Source organism: Phodopus roborovskii, unplaced genomic scaffold, assembly GCF_943737965.1.
Source record: "Phodopus roborovskii unplaced genomic scaffold, PHOROB, whole genome shotgun sequence".
Taxonomy (NCBI): domain Eukaryota; kingdom Metazoa; phylum Chordata; class Mammalia; order Rodentia; family Cricetidae; genus Phodopus; species Phodopus roborovskii.
The window spans coordinates 20,039,646-20,056,033 of NW_026126517.1; the positions used below are offsets into that span (position 1 = coordinate 20,039,646).

Sequence of the window (16,388 nt, forward strand, 5' to 3'; positions counted from 1 at the left end):
TCCAAGGCCATCTAGAGGACACTTACCGCAGGGCCGGTGAAGGGCACATGGTCACAGTTCTCCTGCCAGGATTGGTTGAGGCTCTGGGAGAACTCTTGGAAGAAAGCATGGGATTGGTTGAAAATGGAAAATCCTAAGATGTTGACTCTGTCATCCACAAGGCTGTCCATTCTCTGGAGGGAGAACTCCTAGGAAGATGGGCGATTAGAAAGAGAGAACACAGTTAGGATGGAGAGGAAGAGGAGAGAACACAATGGAGCACACCTGGGGCTGTGAGCAGCTCAGGACACAGGAGATGCTCCACTGAGTGCTCAGCATATAGAAAGACTAAGCATGGGTCTTCTGGGATCTGTAGTGCAGGTTCAGGGCGAAAAAGATAATTCAGTATATTAGCCCCTAAGCAAAGTAAACACAAGATACACCAGGTGGAGAGAGAAACACCGAATATGTGTGTTGGGTAGAGCCAATCATCTCTGGAGCCTGAAGGCAATTTCTATATAAAGAATGTAGGTAGACAAAGTTATTCCCTCCAGAAGTCATCATACAAAGGCTCTGAGGGGAGGAGGGATGTGACCACTCACTGTGTTGTCCATGGCACTTTGATGAAGGCATGAGCTCCTCCTTCAAATATGGTTCTACCATTGAAACCACCCAGACGTCATTCTCAAAATGGACCACCACCTCCACCATACTACACACATCCATACACCTGGAGCTGAGACCAGGGTGGGCTAATCACTAGGTTTCTAAAGCTCATGCACACCAAAGTTCTAGATGCCCTGAATGAACACATGGGATACATGAAGCCTGGGGAAGATGGAGGGGTCTGCCAGGGTCAGAGCCCACAGGCCTGGATGCTAGGGAGCATCCCAGACTAGTCCTGTAAGTGTGTGTGTGTGTGTGTGTGTGTGTGCGTGTGTGTAGCTGGGAATGTTATCAGAGTGTCAAAGTCACTTTGACTTTCTAAAGTTTGCTTTCTAAAACTGTCAACCTGAAGGTGTACAGGCAGAGTTGTGTCTTCATTTGTCATTATGTTTTCATTCATTATGTAAGCATTTCTCACATGCTAAACACTGCTCTAGGCAGAGAGGACACACATAGGAGATGCCCTTGTTGATGGGGATGTCCTTGTACTCGAGGGCCATAGAGGAGTCAAAGAGACAGACAGCAAGGATCCAAATGCATTATCATTTCAGACAGCTGTGGGTGTGGGAGCAGGGTCTGCTACAGTCAGAGAACTGTGGCATTTGGGGCACTGACATCAAGAAGTTCAAGGGTGTTCATCCAAACATCCATGCTGCGATGGTCAACTATGGCTGTTAATATGGCTGGATCTCAGATCACCTAAGAGATAAGTCTCTGGGCACATCTGTGAGGAATTACTTCAGTTATGTCAGCCTCTGGTCATGCCTGGGAAGGATGTCTTGATTAGGTTAATTCCTGTAGGAAGGCACACACTAAAAGTAGATGGCTGTGACCCCCACGGAGAGGTGAAAGATGGCTGAGCACTAGCATTCATTGCTCTTGGCTTCTTGATTATGGACACAATGTGAACAGCCTTCTTAAGCCCCTGACTCTGTTACTTACTTTCCAGTTAGGATGGATTGTATCCTTCAACTACTAGCCAAAACAAACTCTCCTTTCATTTGATTTGGCCTGGTGTTTTATCTCAGCAATGTGTTTAGTAACTAAGGTCTTTACCCTATCACCCAGTCTTTACCCTGGACCTCTTTTGGCCCCATTCAGGGAACCAGGAGGAAGTATGTCATTTATTCAGCTCACTGGTCCGTTCCAGGAAAAGTGCTTTCAGATGCGGGGCAGGCCATCCTCTGAGATTGAAGCTATATCCATTGCATGCTCATTCTGAGTGCCTCACACACAGCTCCCTGACCTATAGGCAGGCATGCAGTGTTTACAGACGCTAGAAATGACCTATGGTCAGTCATTCAGCATGTTGTGACAGATGGCGGTGCCTTAGGCTTACTTCCTGGCCAGGTGGAAACACTGCTTTCTTTTAGGTGGTGCCCTTTCCTGATGACTTTGCTCTTCTAGCCCCAGCAACCTCCACTTGTTTCTCGCTCCCACCTGTAGCCACTGCCAGAACCTTAGGCTGCAGCCCTGAGCTTTACCTGCCCAGATCCCAGCCTTGTCAGCTTTGGTTTGCACGCTGCAGTTACAAAGCCTCCTTCAGAGCCACCAACCCCAGCAGAGCAGACTTGGATGAGGATGAAGTGTGTTTTGGACTCTGCCACCCTCCCATTAGGGGATCACAGACGTGCCAGAGAATGTACTGATTCATAAGCTGGTATTATGTCCTATCTCTTCAACAGGGCAGCTGCCCAGCCACTGTGGGCTAGCAGCAGGCATGAGGGGGCAGATGGCTAATGAGAAAAGATGTATTTGGCAAGAGTGAGGGGACTAAGGCACAGAGCCAGGCTGTTGTTGAGAAAATGAGGGGCTTTGCTGGCCATGGATGGTGAAGGTTAGGGATAGCCTCTCATTCTGGCTTCCTTGTCAATGTAGACAGACATACTGCCCCACCTCTGTGCCTAGCCATATGTACAACCTCATAAGTGAAGGCCCAAGGAAGCCCTGATATCGTGGATGTCCATATTTGCAATGGTACTACGGAGTATAGAGCAGACAAATCCAGCTTCTGGGTCAGGTCCAGCTACCTCATCATACTGGACGTATGACCTTGAGAATGGACTTTGACTTTTCTGGCCTTTACAGCCACACTTCGTAAAGTAGGAGGGATGCTATTATGAACCTCCTTTGAGAACAAGGCCTACCAAATCAAGTAAGCAGGGCACACAGTGCTCAGAGACTGAAGCAGCAAGCACAGGGCCTTCAGGGGTCAATACCAGGGTCCTCTGCACATGTTATGGCTATACGTTTGTTGTTTTTGTGGGTGTGGGTGTATCTCTGACTCTTTGCCTGCCTCCTATTGCTTGCCTTGTCTAGCCTCAATATTAGGGATTTTGTCTTGTCATATATTGTTTTGTCCTGTTTTTCTGTCATCTCTTGGAGGTCTGTTCCTTTTCTGAAGAGGTAACAGGGGCTGAGGGTGGGGGATGAATCAGAGGAAGAGGGGAGGTGGAAAACTGGATGAGTGGAGGAAAGAGAAACTGTGGTCGGGATGTACTGTATGAGAAAAGAATCTATTTTCAATAAAAAGTAATCCTACGTTGTTCCAAGAAACAATCAAGGTTCCTGAGAAATGGCCCACCAGTGGGCAAAAGGTGCTTGCCACAAAGCCCAAGGATCAGAGTTTGATCCCCTTGACCCACATGTAGCAGGAGAGAACCCTCTCAAGCCAGGTTGTTCTCTGATCCCTCTATAGAAACACTGTGGCATACACATAGCATGATGTGCACTCAGCCTGCCACCCATTCCCCATACACCATTAAATAAATAAGCAAAGCAAAGAAGAAACAAGCCAGGTATAAGGCAGGCTCATCAGCATCTGGCAAGTGAGGAGTACTCAGTGGAATACTCCCTCGAGATCTGAGTAGCATCTGGCCCTGTCCTTCCTTAGTCCCACTTGGAAGCTGAAGGGAGGAAGCAGCTCCTTCAGCATGCTCTTGGCAGAGTCAGAAGGAATAGGGTTAATTGCAGACACTCAGAGACTGTCTCCCCAGAAGTCAGCCAGTCTCTTTTCCTGCCTTTCAATCCCTACCTTCTTATCCCTTGACTCTATTCTATTTCCTAGTTCAAAGACCTCTTAAGATAAAACGATTTTGGGGGCTTCCTTGGTGATTTGTGCTATTTATGACGACTCATTGGAGAGCTTGCTGAAGGACAAGAGAGAGATGGCAGGTCTTTTACTGCAATTTCCCGGGACACTCCAAGATCTGCCAGGATCTGGACCATTAAGAGAGAGAGAGAGACAGAGAGAGAGAGAGACAGAGAGGTGTGTGTGTGTGTGTGTGTGTGTGTGTGTGTGTGTGTGTGTGTGTGTATGTATGTATGTATGTGTGGTGTGTGTGTGTGTGTAAACTTAGAATCTCCTGGTGCTTCTGAAGCATACTTTTTGAGAGAGTTCTGGAAACCGCTGACAGCTACCTGTTTGCATACAATGAAAACCTTCTTAGGCAGTATTTCCTGAAGTCTGTTCCTGTGGACATTAGCTTCCCAGGAGAAGTGGACAGAAATTTCACTAAAACAAGGTTCCATGTTCAGATAATGTTAGAAACAGTCACTTACTCTATCTGCCTCTTTAAGATTCATAGCATACCCTAGCATGCTGAAGGTTGAAAGCAATCCTGCAGCGAAGCGGCTGGCTTAATTTTGTTTAATCTCAAATTTTTCAAACACAATGACTGCAGAATATATATTTTCTCCCTTCAAATCTGTGTCTCACAGTAGTGTTCTTCAGAACACAATTTGGGTACTGCTACCTTAAACACATTCAGAGAATCATTATAAACCCCAAATCAGGTGGAGGGAATGCTGTGCCAAGACAGATATTCCATGAAATTAACAAAATTCAGGGTTGGAAAGGAGGAAGGCTCGTCTGACTTTTGTTTCCTATCTCCAGCTTTAACTGTGAATGCAAACATGGCCTATTCCGGTTCCTGTAGCCTTCCTGTGTCCCCTACCCTCCACCCAGCCTGACTGATGGACACTTTCATAAAGTGACAGACAGGGCTAGGGTGGTCCCTGTGAGTGGATAGATTTTCACAGGGGATCCGGGCAGAACTGGGGTGTTTGAATCTCCCAGTAAGGGCAAATGGTCAGTGGTAAGACCATGTCAAGAAACAGACCAATCTCCCATGCCTCCTCATGGGCATGGCTGTGTGACAGCCCTTTTCCCACTGCACACTCTCTCTAAAGGGCTATATATCTCCCATAGAGCAAAGATAAACAACCCTCACTGTGAACCTCACTCACTGCACCTAGAGGAGTGCCTGCTCCATAGAATCTGATTGGCAAGTGTTGGTGGAAGGACCAGTGATGGAAGGCGTCTCAATACCTTGAGGTCCTCACTGTAGCCATCTCTATTACTAAGCACAATCTTCTACCTGTGGGAGATATAAGCACATGAGCACAGGCTGTGCCAGCCCCAGAGGGCTTGCTTTCTTATCACTGGGTTTTGCCATTAAAATAAACTTTAAAATGTTTGTATACACCCCACTGTGTGTGTGTGTACATGTCTGTATATATTATGGTATGTAAAATCCAAATAACTAGAGTCGAAGGTGAACACACAGGGGGTGTTTTGGTGGCATAAAAGAGTGCCCCACGAGTGAGGGCTGTATGGAATGGTCACCATAGATGACAGAACTCAATGCTGTGTGTCCCCCTTCTCTGAAAGATGTGACAACTCCCAGGTCTTGGTTTACATACAGCCATCCATTCATGGATTGACTGCAGGAACCTCCTAGGCCAGGAAGCAAGGGTGGGCTATGAGTAGAGAGAGCACTGAGTGGTGCATAGGGGCAAGGGGAGGGGAGATATTCAGGGGAGAAGAGGGGGGAGAGGTTACCACTGCCTTCTCTGCCCACCTTTTCTCCCTTCCACTGCAAGAAGCCATTCTGGGCTATTTTTCAAATGAGAAAAGATTTGCTAGTCACATGCTCATCCTGTTCAGGGTTCGAATATCAAGAAACCCACAGCCTTGGTGCCAGGGGTTTAGGACAGTGGGTGGAAGACAAATCTGTGTTTGTGGGCAGCTTCTTTCCAGGGTGAGGGGGGAGAAGGGTTGTCTCTGAGGACCTTGTGCCTGCGCTAACCAGCCAAATCCATTAGTCAACCCAGGAACAGGCCAAGTTTTATCAAATGCAGCTGCAAGTGTAAGAGCTTTTAATGACTGATTCTGCCTGTGCCTGGCTTTAAGGAGAAAAACAAGAAGCCAAGTCAAGACTATCTCACAGCCCAACCAATCCTTCTCCTCTACATTCTTAGGCCATATGTGCATCCTCATCTCTGGTACCTAAGCTAGAGACTGTAGCCTCAGTTCCCTCTTTTGAAACTCTATGCCCAGTTCATTGATTATTCTGTCAAATCTGACTCTTAATTCCCCCTTGACTTTATCCCTCCCTTTCCAGGCCCACTAGTGTAGGCCCTCATCATCTCTCTTTTATGAGGGCAGCATATTTAATGCAGGCCACGCAGCTGATCTGGGGAGACAAGGCCACTGTACTGCACAACTCTATTTTTTTTCCTGATGACAAATGGTGCAAACGGGGTCTACTGTCATCGTGAAATGTGGCAATCTCATTGGAAAACAAAAAACCTGTATTAAAAATAGCAGACAGGTTTGGGGTTTAAGGCTCATTTGCACAGATCCTAGCCAGGTGGCCCATGATGGTCCATGCAGTATCAATCCCTTTACCTATAGTTGATGGAAACAGCATCCACCTCCCAGCATAGCACCCACACACAGGAACCCCCAGACACATGAGTTCTCTAGTCTCCAAGTGCAGTCAGTCTCTGTGCTTTGACTTTAAACAAAGAGGGCCTTCTTCCTTCTTTCTGGCTACTCTGAGCTGCATCCAGGTCCTGCTCCAAAGGAAATGACTGGCATGAGGGTTTCTCCACACCCGCTTCTCTTCTACATTCTTAGATCCTTGTCAGATGAGAACACTTAGCCAGGTTGTCACAAGGTGTTAATTGCTTGGGGAGGCTATTTGTATCCAAATAGGAAGGCTGGAGTTCAAGTTGTGGACTTTCTCAACCCTAAATAACACTAACAAAGCAAATGGTTATAGTACTAACTACTCCAGTCTATTGACCACCAACTGAGCCACTGCTGAGCCACTTCACCCATGATGTCTACTGGTCCTTAGAGCAAACCTTGTGATTCAGGAGTTGATTTGACATCACATGGTGTCCAAGACTGTGCATCCAAGGCCATATAGCTGGTAAAAGGGAGCCCTGAATTCTAACCCAGGTCACTGCATGATGTACTCATCATAAAGTCAGAAGTACTGTGATTTCCTTGGGGCCAGGCTACAAAATACCCAAAGGGAACCAAGTCAAAGCTAATCTGGGACCACACAGGTGGCAACTACAAACCAAATGGTCTGAGTAAGGAAGGAACTATGAAGCATCGACTAAGTTTCTGCCTGAGAGGGAGTTTTCTTACAAAGGGACCTGGGACACCTTGGTCTTGGCTCCAGGTTGAGCACCTGGATAACAGTGGATGGTAGGGACTTGGGAAAGCTGTGGCTGCTCTTCATCCTCTGTTCAGCATGAGGAGCCCATTGGAGTAAAAGCAACACTAGATATGAGGAAAGGGAGGAAGAATTGGGAATGAGTGCTGGAGAGTTGGAGACACGTGTGGCTAGGATGGTATGGTGCAGGATGTGCCTGGCTTGGCTTTATGAACTTTGCCAGCTTGTGCAGAGAGCTGGTCAGGAGACACTGTTAGGCCCAGTAAAGCCTCTGTGGGGGCCACTATTGGGGAGCCACTTATCATGTACTGTCATGTGTCATTGACCGGCAATAAGGAAAATTTGGACAGGGAGATTTCCTGAAGCTTATAGTTAGCCTGTTGCAAAGGTGACCTCTGTTTTTGCACAAGGCACCTTCACTGGTGCACTATTCAGGGGCCATTTTTCTGGCAACCATATGCCCTACTGGCCCATGAGCTCCTGTTGCTTAGAGCTGGCATGTTCTCTATTCTACCCCCAGAACCTCAAGGAAAAATGATCTCTTTGGGTGGGGGTGGAGGCGAAGTAAGGTGATGTCTCAGTCAGTAAAATTCTTATCACACAGCATAAGGATCTGAATTCAATTTCTAGTACCTAAACTTTAAAAAAGCCAGGTGTACACTTATAATCCCAGCATTGAGGATGTGGGGTGGAACAAAGACTGATAGATTCCAGGGCTCACTGGCCAGACAGCTTAAGCCTAATCCGTGAGCTCCTGCCCAATGAGAGGTTCCTGCTAAAGATAAGGTGGAAGTTTCCTGAGGGGAAACATCTCAAATTGACCATTGGCCTCTACATATACAGGCATGCGCGCGCACGTGCACGCGCGCGCATACACACACACACACACACACACACACACACACACACACACACACACACCACTTCGGCTTGGTCAACAATAACACAACGCTTGCGTGGGAAAACAGGCATTGATCTGGAGCAAACACTGTGAAATCTAGTGTTCTCCATTGCTATTGGGTCTCATATTTTCTTCTCTGGAACATGACACTTCAGGAACCAATTATTTTTTAAATTCTGTTTTTTCTTTCTTTTTTTTCTTTTAACTAGACATGTTTGCTCATTCTAAAATCACAAATATGATAGTTCAGAGAGCTGTTGCTGAGGTTCAGGAGAGGCAGTGTATAAGAAAGCTGTATGTGTTCTGAGAACAGGATACAGGCTCCTTGATTTATTACCATATTTATCATGTGCTTTCAAGTGTCATTAATAGGCATTAAGGAAGACAGGGTGGCCAGGGACTCTTCATGAAGAATTCAGTGTGCCTGCTACAAAGGTTTCCATTGGCTCTTGAACCTTACTTGCTCATTTTAATTTTATTTATTGAGATAGTGTCCCACTATGTAGCTCTGACAGACCTAGAATTGGCTATGTAGAACAGGCTGATCTTGAACTTACACAGATTCATCTGCTTCCTCCTCTTGAGTAGTGAAATGTGCACCACTACACCAGGCTCCTTTCTTTAAGTTTTTTTACATTTATGTAGTGTTTGTGTATGTGTGTGTGTGTGTGTTACACATGTGTATCATTATGTGTGTGGAAGTTAGAGGACAATTGCAGGAGGCAGCTAACTTCTTCTACTGTGTAGGTTTCGGGAATCAAACTCATGCTAGGCTCGATGGCATGTACCTCCACCTATCTGCTGAGCTAGCTCATCACCCTGTGCATCTCTCTTCTTGCTAGGGCTGCAGGCAACCTATAAAGTAAATGATCTTAGCACCACTACAGCCTTTGGAATCCTTCTCAGTTTAGCTACCTGGACCCAACTGGGTTGTTGACTATATTTATGGTCCCTTCATTCCAGAACACATTGCATTTGTTATCAGTCAACCCCCTTCTCAGCAGGATTTGCTACTGCTTCCACAAACTTTAGCCTTGGTCCCCACTGTTCCACATTCTGCCCCAGCCCCTAAACTGCCTGGGAGTGGAGGCTGTAGCCCTGTGTCACCTCATCAGCAAGGACTTTACTAAACATCCATGTATTCTTGAACATGGTGGTACCTGCTTCCAAGGCTGTGGCTCTACATGGCTGGCAAGGTAACTTCCTGGTGTAACTTTAGGTTGTCTCCACCACACTCACACTTACAGGATGGGGTTTCTCCACATTCCCACTTAGAGAATGAAGAAGCCAAGTGTCCAGAGGTGATTGTTTTCTCCAAAAGACAGAAATGGGAGGAAATCCTGCTGCATACAAAATCAGAGCCTCTTTTATTCTTACTGCACACTCAGCACTGGGCAAGGCCACCAGGAGATGCAGTCACCCGCCTCCTCACTGAGGTTGTTAATGACTGACAACTTAAAATGCTGTCACTCCAGGAGTCCCAAGAACACCAAAGACTCCAATTTCCCAACCTGTAATTACGAAGCGGGGATGATGGAAGGAATCCTAAGATCATGTCACCCCTCAAGTTGAACTCTGTGTCTTCCCACCCCACTTGGCTCCCCTCCCTCGGTGCCCTATCTGTGACTGTCACCATTACCCACCAATCTTTCAAGCTAGAGTTTGGAAGTCACCCTCCACTTCCCCCATCCTCTTGCCAACCACACACCCGCTCTGCAAGTCTGCGTGTATTACTGGCTTCTGCTTGAGACCATTTTAACTTCTTCCCACCTGTTGACTCTGCCCTCTATTCCCACCACCTCTACCTCGCTTCTGGTCTTCACCAGCTCACACCTGCCCTTCCTCTGGCCTTGCAATTTACCAGCTTCCTTAGTGATGCTATTGTTTGCTACCTGCCCCAGATGCACACAAGATGCAATTAGACACACAAATCTTTGAGTGATTCCGGGCCATCTTTTTCCACAGTCCCCACCTTGGTCTCCTCTATCATATGCAGTTTGGAACAGGGTCACTCAAGTGTGCCATCACGGTACCTCTGTGATAATATTAGAGCTTTTTAATCACAAAAGTCTATAAAAAAAAAAAAAGCTATCACCCCCAAGCCTGGTTGCTGCTTGAAGCAAATGCACTTTTACGACATTCACTCGATGATCCCACATTGAAAGCAGTCAGCGAGTGCCTGCCATCTTACATGGGCAACTGGGGTCTTGAGATTCCCCGAAACTCTTCTTTAGAGCCCTATTTATTCACTTCTCTTTAGGACCTGACACATAGCAGAGGCCAGACCCCTGACCTCTGTCTCACAAGTCCCATCTTAGCCTTTCTTAGCAGGGCCCTTCAACTACAGAAGTTTGGGATCTCAGGGCACCTTGGCGGCCTCTTCTGCCCTTCCTTTCCTCCCCCTTGGTATCTGCCAGTCTATTTATCTGCATCAAAGCCTGTACTCTCTGCAAGCTGGAAGATTGCTTTTTGTGTAATAGGTCTTTGAAGACGGTGGCAGCTGGGAGGCTAATTCATACCTGTCAGTAAGTCGTGTTTAATGGAAAATGTGGCCCCAAACCTCCCAGCTCCCAGCTCTCCTGGATTCTTCTCTCTGCATGTTTCCTATTCATTTACTCCCATGACCCAAACATGCATATATATTCTTCCCAGGTACCTTGTCCCTTTTCTGCTTTGCCTTCCCAGTGTGAGCCTGCAAACAGGATTTCACAGGCAGAGTATATTCTGTCTTGCTCATTGCTCTGTCCCCTGCCCTGCACCCCATGCTTGTGCTCAGCAAGTGATCAAGGTAGTCATTAAATGAATTAATGTTCTCCTGGAAACACACTCTCGGAGTGTAACCACCTCTACAAAGATGTCCATCATTTGCTCCCATGAAGAGGAAGACAGAGGCCAGGTGGAAAGCCCTCCTTCCTTCCTCCACTGCAGCAGCTAGGACTGTCTTAGTTTTGTATTGAGAAGACTATTCTGCCTCTGGGTACTAAGTAAGTAGTTTTTAACTATGTTGTTAGCTGTGCAGCTTAAATTTCTGAGGGTGAAGCTAACATGAAAAATGGGGGCCACCTTGTGTTCCCACTGATGTGCCAAGGGGAGTTACAGCTTCTAAACAAGCTTGCTTCCTTTACCAGGCACCAAGTCCTTGCATCTAAGATCCTCTGCCCTCAGGAGCCCCAGTGAGACCTGTTATCTTCATACAGGATCTCCTTCCCCAAGTCCCAGTGCATTACCTTCAAGTATGCGTTCACGCGCCTAAAGCACCTCCCTTCTCACCATGGTACAGTTGTTTGGGAAGATGAGTGATGCTTGTCAATCAGTGGCCTCTGCATCTTTGCTGACTCTGCTTGCCCCCACCTCTGCAGCAGATTCCATGAGAAGTGGGAACCTTGCTGACTATGATGTGTTCCAGGCCACTAGATTCTCAGATGGGTTTCAGCAAGAGTCAGAAGTATGTGTAGCAGATGATCCAGAGGTGAGGAGGGGTGGGGAGCAAGATGGGAGGAAGCCAAGAGGCAAGTTTGTGAGTGGCATCAGGGATTTGGGCTTTACTCTAGGGTAATGGTGAACTCCCTTTAAGAGCTGTAAGATCAGGAAAGGTTTAGGAAGATTTTAACTTTCCAGCCAAGATAAAAAAAAAAAAAGCAGGTCTTTCAAATTTACACGTGGTGTCACAAGGTGATGTTCCTGACAAGATGACAGGTGCCCTGTTACCCTTGGGCTGTGAGTAAGAGCTGCCAGCACCACAGAGCCAGTATGCAGGATGCCTCCAATGATGATTAATTGAGCTGTGAATGCCTTTGACACTGAGTAGAGGATGGAGAAGCTGGATTGCTTAATAATAACAGCACTCGCTACTCCTAATGGTGCTTGTAATACAATAGCACTTATAATGTAATAATAATAATAATATGATTTGCCATGGTGTGTTTTCATCTCATTCTCCTTGTGCTGCCCAAACAGTTATTAATCCCAAACACTCCTCTCAGCAGGACCAGAATCCCTCAGGGTAGAAAGCACTCCTAAAAGCCTCAGAAGTCTCAGAGGGCCTCAGTTTCCCCTTTCTGCTCTCTGTCTTCCCTCAAGGACTTCATTTACATAGTGTCATCTGAAAGCCAGGCATGTGCTCTGCCCAGAGCCAGGTGTCAGGAAGTGGACCAACATCCTGCCACAGCTGTCTCCAGTGACTCTTCCTGGTCCCTGGCTACCTTTTGCCTCGTCTGGCCCTCACTGATGGTAATGGGGTAAGTAGAAGGAATCAGCTAATTTACACAGTCAACATGCACTGTAGGTATAATTCTAAGTAACACTTAGGACTCCTCACCTCCCTGCATGCACTCGAATGCACATAGGCCTACACAGGCACACACACACACACACACACACACACACACACACACAGAGCATTGCTGCAATGGAGACTATGGTGAGCTTCTGTGACTAGTTTATACTACATGGGAAACTTTATCCAACTCACCCATAGGTGCTTTAAAAGCAGAGTTCTCCCTGGCTGGTTGTGGGACAGAAAGTCAAAGAGAGCTTAGGGGTACAGGGTGGGGCTAGAGTGAAGTCTCCTGATGATGAGATGGAGAGGAGGGCCCTGGACAAAGGTTAGAGATCTATTCCAGATGCCCAGTTCTCATGCAAGCCAAGGGTCAGCAAGAAACAAGAGATGTCAGCCTTCTTGCTTCAATGGAGAGAATTCCACCAGTGACAGGAATGAGTTGGGAAGATGGTTCTGGGCTCCAGGGGGACAACACAGCCAGGCTGAGCAGAGTCCATCATACCAAGCTAAACTGATGACCTACATCGGCTGCTAATTTTGTGATAATTTGTTACACAGAGGAAAAAAAAAAAAAAACAAATACAGTAAGCCAGTGCCATAAACAGAATGACAAGGGCAAGAGGCTGCTTAGGAGGGAAATGGCAAATTCTCTCACATGTGGGTGGAGAAACTTAGGAATCAACCTTCTCTGAACTTCACTTTCCTACTTTAAAGAAACCACAGCCTCTACCTTGCAGGGTTGCTGTTTAAAGATCTTGAATATAGGGCCTGGGGAGATAGCTCAGTCAGCAAAGTGTTTGCCATACCAGAATAAAGACCTGAATTCAGCTCCTAGGGCCCACACAAAACGCCTGGGCATGGTGGCATGCCCTCATAATCACATCACTAGGAAAGGCAAGATAGGTGGATCCCTGGAGTTTGATGGTTAGCCAGCAGAGCCTACTTGGTGAGCCCCAGGCTAGGATGATCATCTCAGAAAACAAGATGAGGCCTGGGGAACAACACCAAAGGATGACTTCTGGTCTCTACACACATTCATATATATGCACGCTCACCCTCTTATATGCATCTTGATATAAGTGCTTAGAGGGATGTGTAGCACACTGCTACACCCAGAACGAGAGACAATCATTGCTACTACTCCAGCATGTAACAATGGGTAGATTTTTATTAGTAGATCTTGTTGAGGCTAGATACCTCAAGACAACTGAGGTGGTGAGGTGTTTCTCCCTGAATTAGTGGGACTTCAGAATATTTAAGAACTCTGTGACATGGATCAAAGCTATCTCCCTCTCTCCCTAAACTCTATCAGACTGATGGTCTGGGCAGTCAGAGGGGACATTTCCACTGTTTTCAGAGATGCTAAGTCAGAGAAGTCCCCAGAGCCTGGATCTTATTTCTACGTGATTTATTCCTATGAGCAGTGGATGAGAAACTCAAAAGTGTGTGGCTGAGAGTTGAATGGGTTCCAATTCTCATTAAATGAATGAAACACAAGTATCGATAAATGTGTTCTGGAATCCCAGAAAGACTGATCTTTGCTGTTTCCCTGTTTGTCAAACATTGGCAAAGGTGTTTGTTTGATAATCGGTTGCCCTGAACCACCAGAGCTCTCCTATTCTGTCACCCAGAGCCACAGCACCTTCAGAAGGCTTTTCCAGTCGCTACCCCAGGCACTCCTCATCTGTTCACTCACACCCCTGCCCTACCTACATAGGAACCACCTGGCTCCTGCAGACACTCCTGCCTCACTCTGGTAACCAGATGGCACAGTGATGCTCAGGTGTATGGCGGTGACACTGTGAGACCCCAGGGCAGGGTCCTCCTTACACTCCAGCTCTGAAAAGATGAGGGCCTCACTGGCTCATCCATTTTCAGCGATTCTGTAATCCTGGTTTTGGAGCTGCTTTTCCTTTGGGATAATTCATACCCCACCCCCACCGCCACTTACTGGACATTTTGATTAATTGGTTCCCATGGATCCCAATTCTCACCATGGGGAGAAAGCAAATGAAGGGACCAAGTAGAATGACTCAAGTACTGTAGTTCTTAACTTTCTGTTGAGGCAACTGACTATCTGTGCTCATCCAGGGAAGAGCCCTATCTCTGAGGTCTTCATCTCTCCTCCTGAGAAAGACCATTGAGCAGCAACGTTCCTGCCAGGCAGGTGAAGCAGTTCCTTTATTCCAGTGTCCTCCAATCCAGGTTCTACCCAGCAAAGTTCTGAGGAAGTAGCAGCCATCTAGAAAGCTAGGGATATGAGAAGTGGACAAGTGTTTCTCTGGACCCCATGGGCAGGATTTCAGCTGGCGTGTGGCATCATAGAGACAGGTCAGCACATGTGCCCACTGTCCTCTTCTGCTCCCAAAGGTAGCCCTAGCAGTGTTGCTCCTCTTTCTTCATGTCTCAGGATTAGAAGGTCCCATGATCAGGGCCAAGGTCAGACCCCTGGGCCAGAGTTCTCCTAGCAGACATTTCTGGGCAGCATTCTGAGCAGAACACACAAGCTTTGTGATCAGTCAAATGCCCCATGCTTATGCCCTGGGGCAGCTCAAGATTGGGGTCTCTTTTTAGGGCAATGGTACTCATCTCTTTGGATGAGGAAAATTGTTTGACCATTGTCCAATTGATAATCCTCAGGCCTGCCTGTGTTTGTGACAATTGGTCTGGGACAGATACTCATCACAAAGGTGCTGACTTAGTTCCCTGGACTCATGTTTTTCCTATGCCCCTGCCTTACATGGGACAGGCTATCCTTGAGAAAGAGTACAGAGGGCTGGCAAAGTCCTTCCCACTCCCAACACCTTCTTCACAAGTACACAATTTCCTATACTCTTATGACTTTGTTCAAAATGCAAAGTTGTCTGAACAAGTGAGACACTAACTGCAGGAATCCTCCTGTTAGAACATGACTCTCCTTCCCTTCTTCCACCTGACTCACTCCTATTTATTCTTCAAGACCCATTGGGTGACATCTACACAGAGAAGCACTCTGTAAATATGCCAGACAACCCAGGGGTTCTTCCTTGATAGCCCCACAACACCTTGTGCTGTATTTATCACTTGACTATGCCCCATTGATTTACAATTATCTCCTTGGGTTCCTCTCCAGTGTGGCTTCCTCAGAGATCAAGCCTTTATTCATTGTTATGCCCCCTCTGCTGTCTTCCTGTCTGTTAAGCATCAACAGGGAACAGTGTCCTGTTAATGCCGACCTAGACAAACGTGAGCCACCAGTGAGAAAGCCTCTTCTTGCGACTCTAGCTCTTTGTGAAAACTTAGGCAAGCCACTTTTGCTCTGTAGTTGTCTACTTCACAATAACTAGGTGTAATTAGATGCTCTAGATGACCAAAGAAATTCAGTGCTGTCACTAGTCTTTGTCACCTCTCCTTGAAGTGGATTTGAAGGGCTCTGAAATACATGACAAGAATTTCTGGACAAAAGTGTGAGATCAAAACAGTGTTTCCCCACCTAAGGGCTCTGATCATCCCAAGGAATAGGAGGGATAAGAAAGCCAGATGAGGACATTGGAAGACTGGTCAGGAAAGTCACTTGCTTTGGTGAAAAACAGGCTGACCTGAAAAATTCATCCAGACACACATGGTGTCTGTACTACTGGTGTTATGTTCAGGAAGTGGTCTCCTGTGCCAATTTGTTCAAGGGTACCTCCCACTTTCTGTTGGGACCTCCTGAAACTAAAGTTTCTTTAAGGCAAAGGACACAGTCAACAAGACAAAAAATGGCAGCCCACAGAATGGGAAAAGATCTTCACCAACCCCACATCTGACAGAGGGCTGATCTCCAAAATATACAAATAACTCAAGAAGCTAGTAACCAAAACAACAAATAACCCAATTAAAAAGTAGGGTGCAGACCTAAATAGAGAATTCCCAATAGAGGAATCTAAAATGACTGAAAGACACTTAAGAAAGTGCTCAACATCCTTAGCCATCAGGGAAATGCAAATCAAAACAACTCTGAGATACCATCTTGCACCTGTCAGAATGGCTAAAATCAACAACACCAATGACAGTTTGTGCTGGAGAGGATGTGGAGAAGGGGGAACACTCCTCCACTGCTGGTAGGAGT

At 46.6% G+C, this 16,388-nt stretch overlaps 1 protein-coding gene across 3 annotated transcripts in view; it reads right to left on the minus strand.

The window, feature by feature from the left end:
- The window catches only part of Grik4 (glutamate ionotropic receptor kainate type subunit 4), a 419,871-nt gene that overhangs the window by 106,788 nt on the left and 296,695 nt on the right, over nt 1-16,388 (minus strand). For all 3 annotated transcript variants that reach the window (XM_051197191.1, XM_051197190.1, XM_051197188.1), the window contains exon 8: nt 27-188. In XM_051197191.1, the coding sequence (XP_051053148.1) occupies nt 27-188 (162 nt within the window). The remainder of the gene's footprint in view (nt 1-26; nt 189-16,388) is intronic.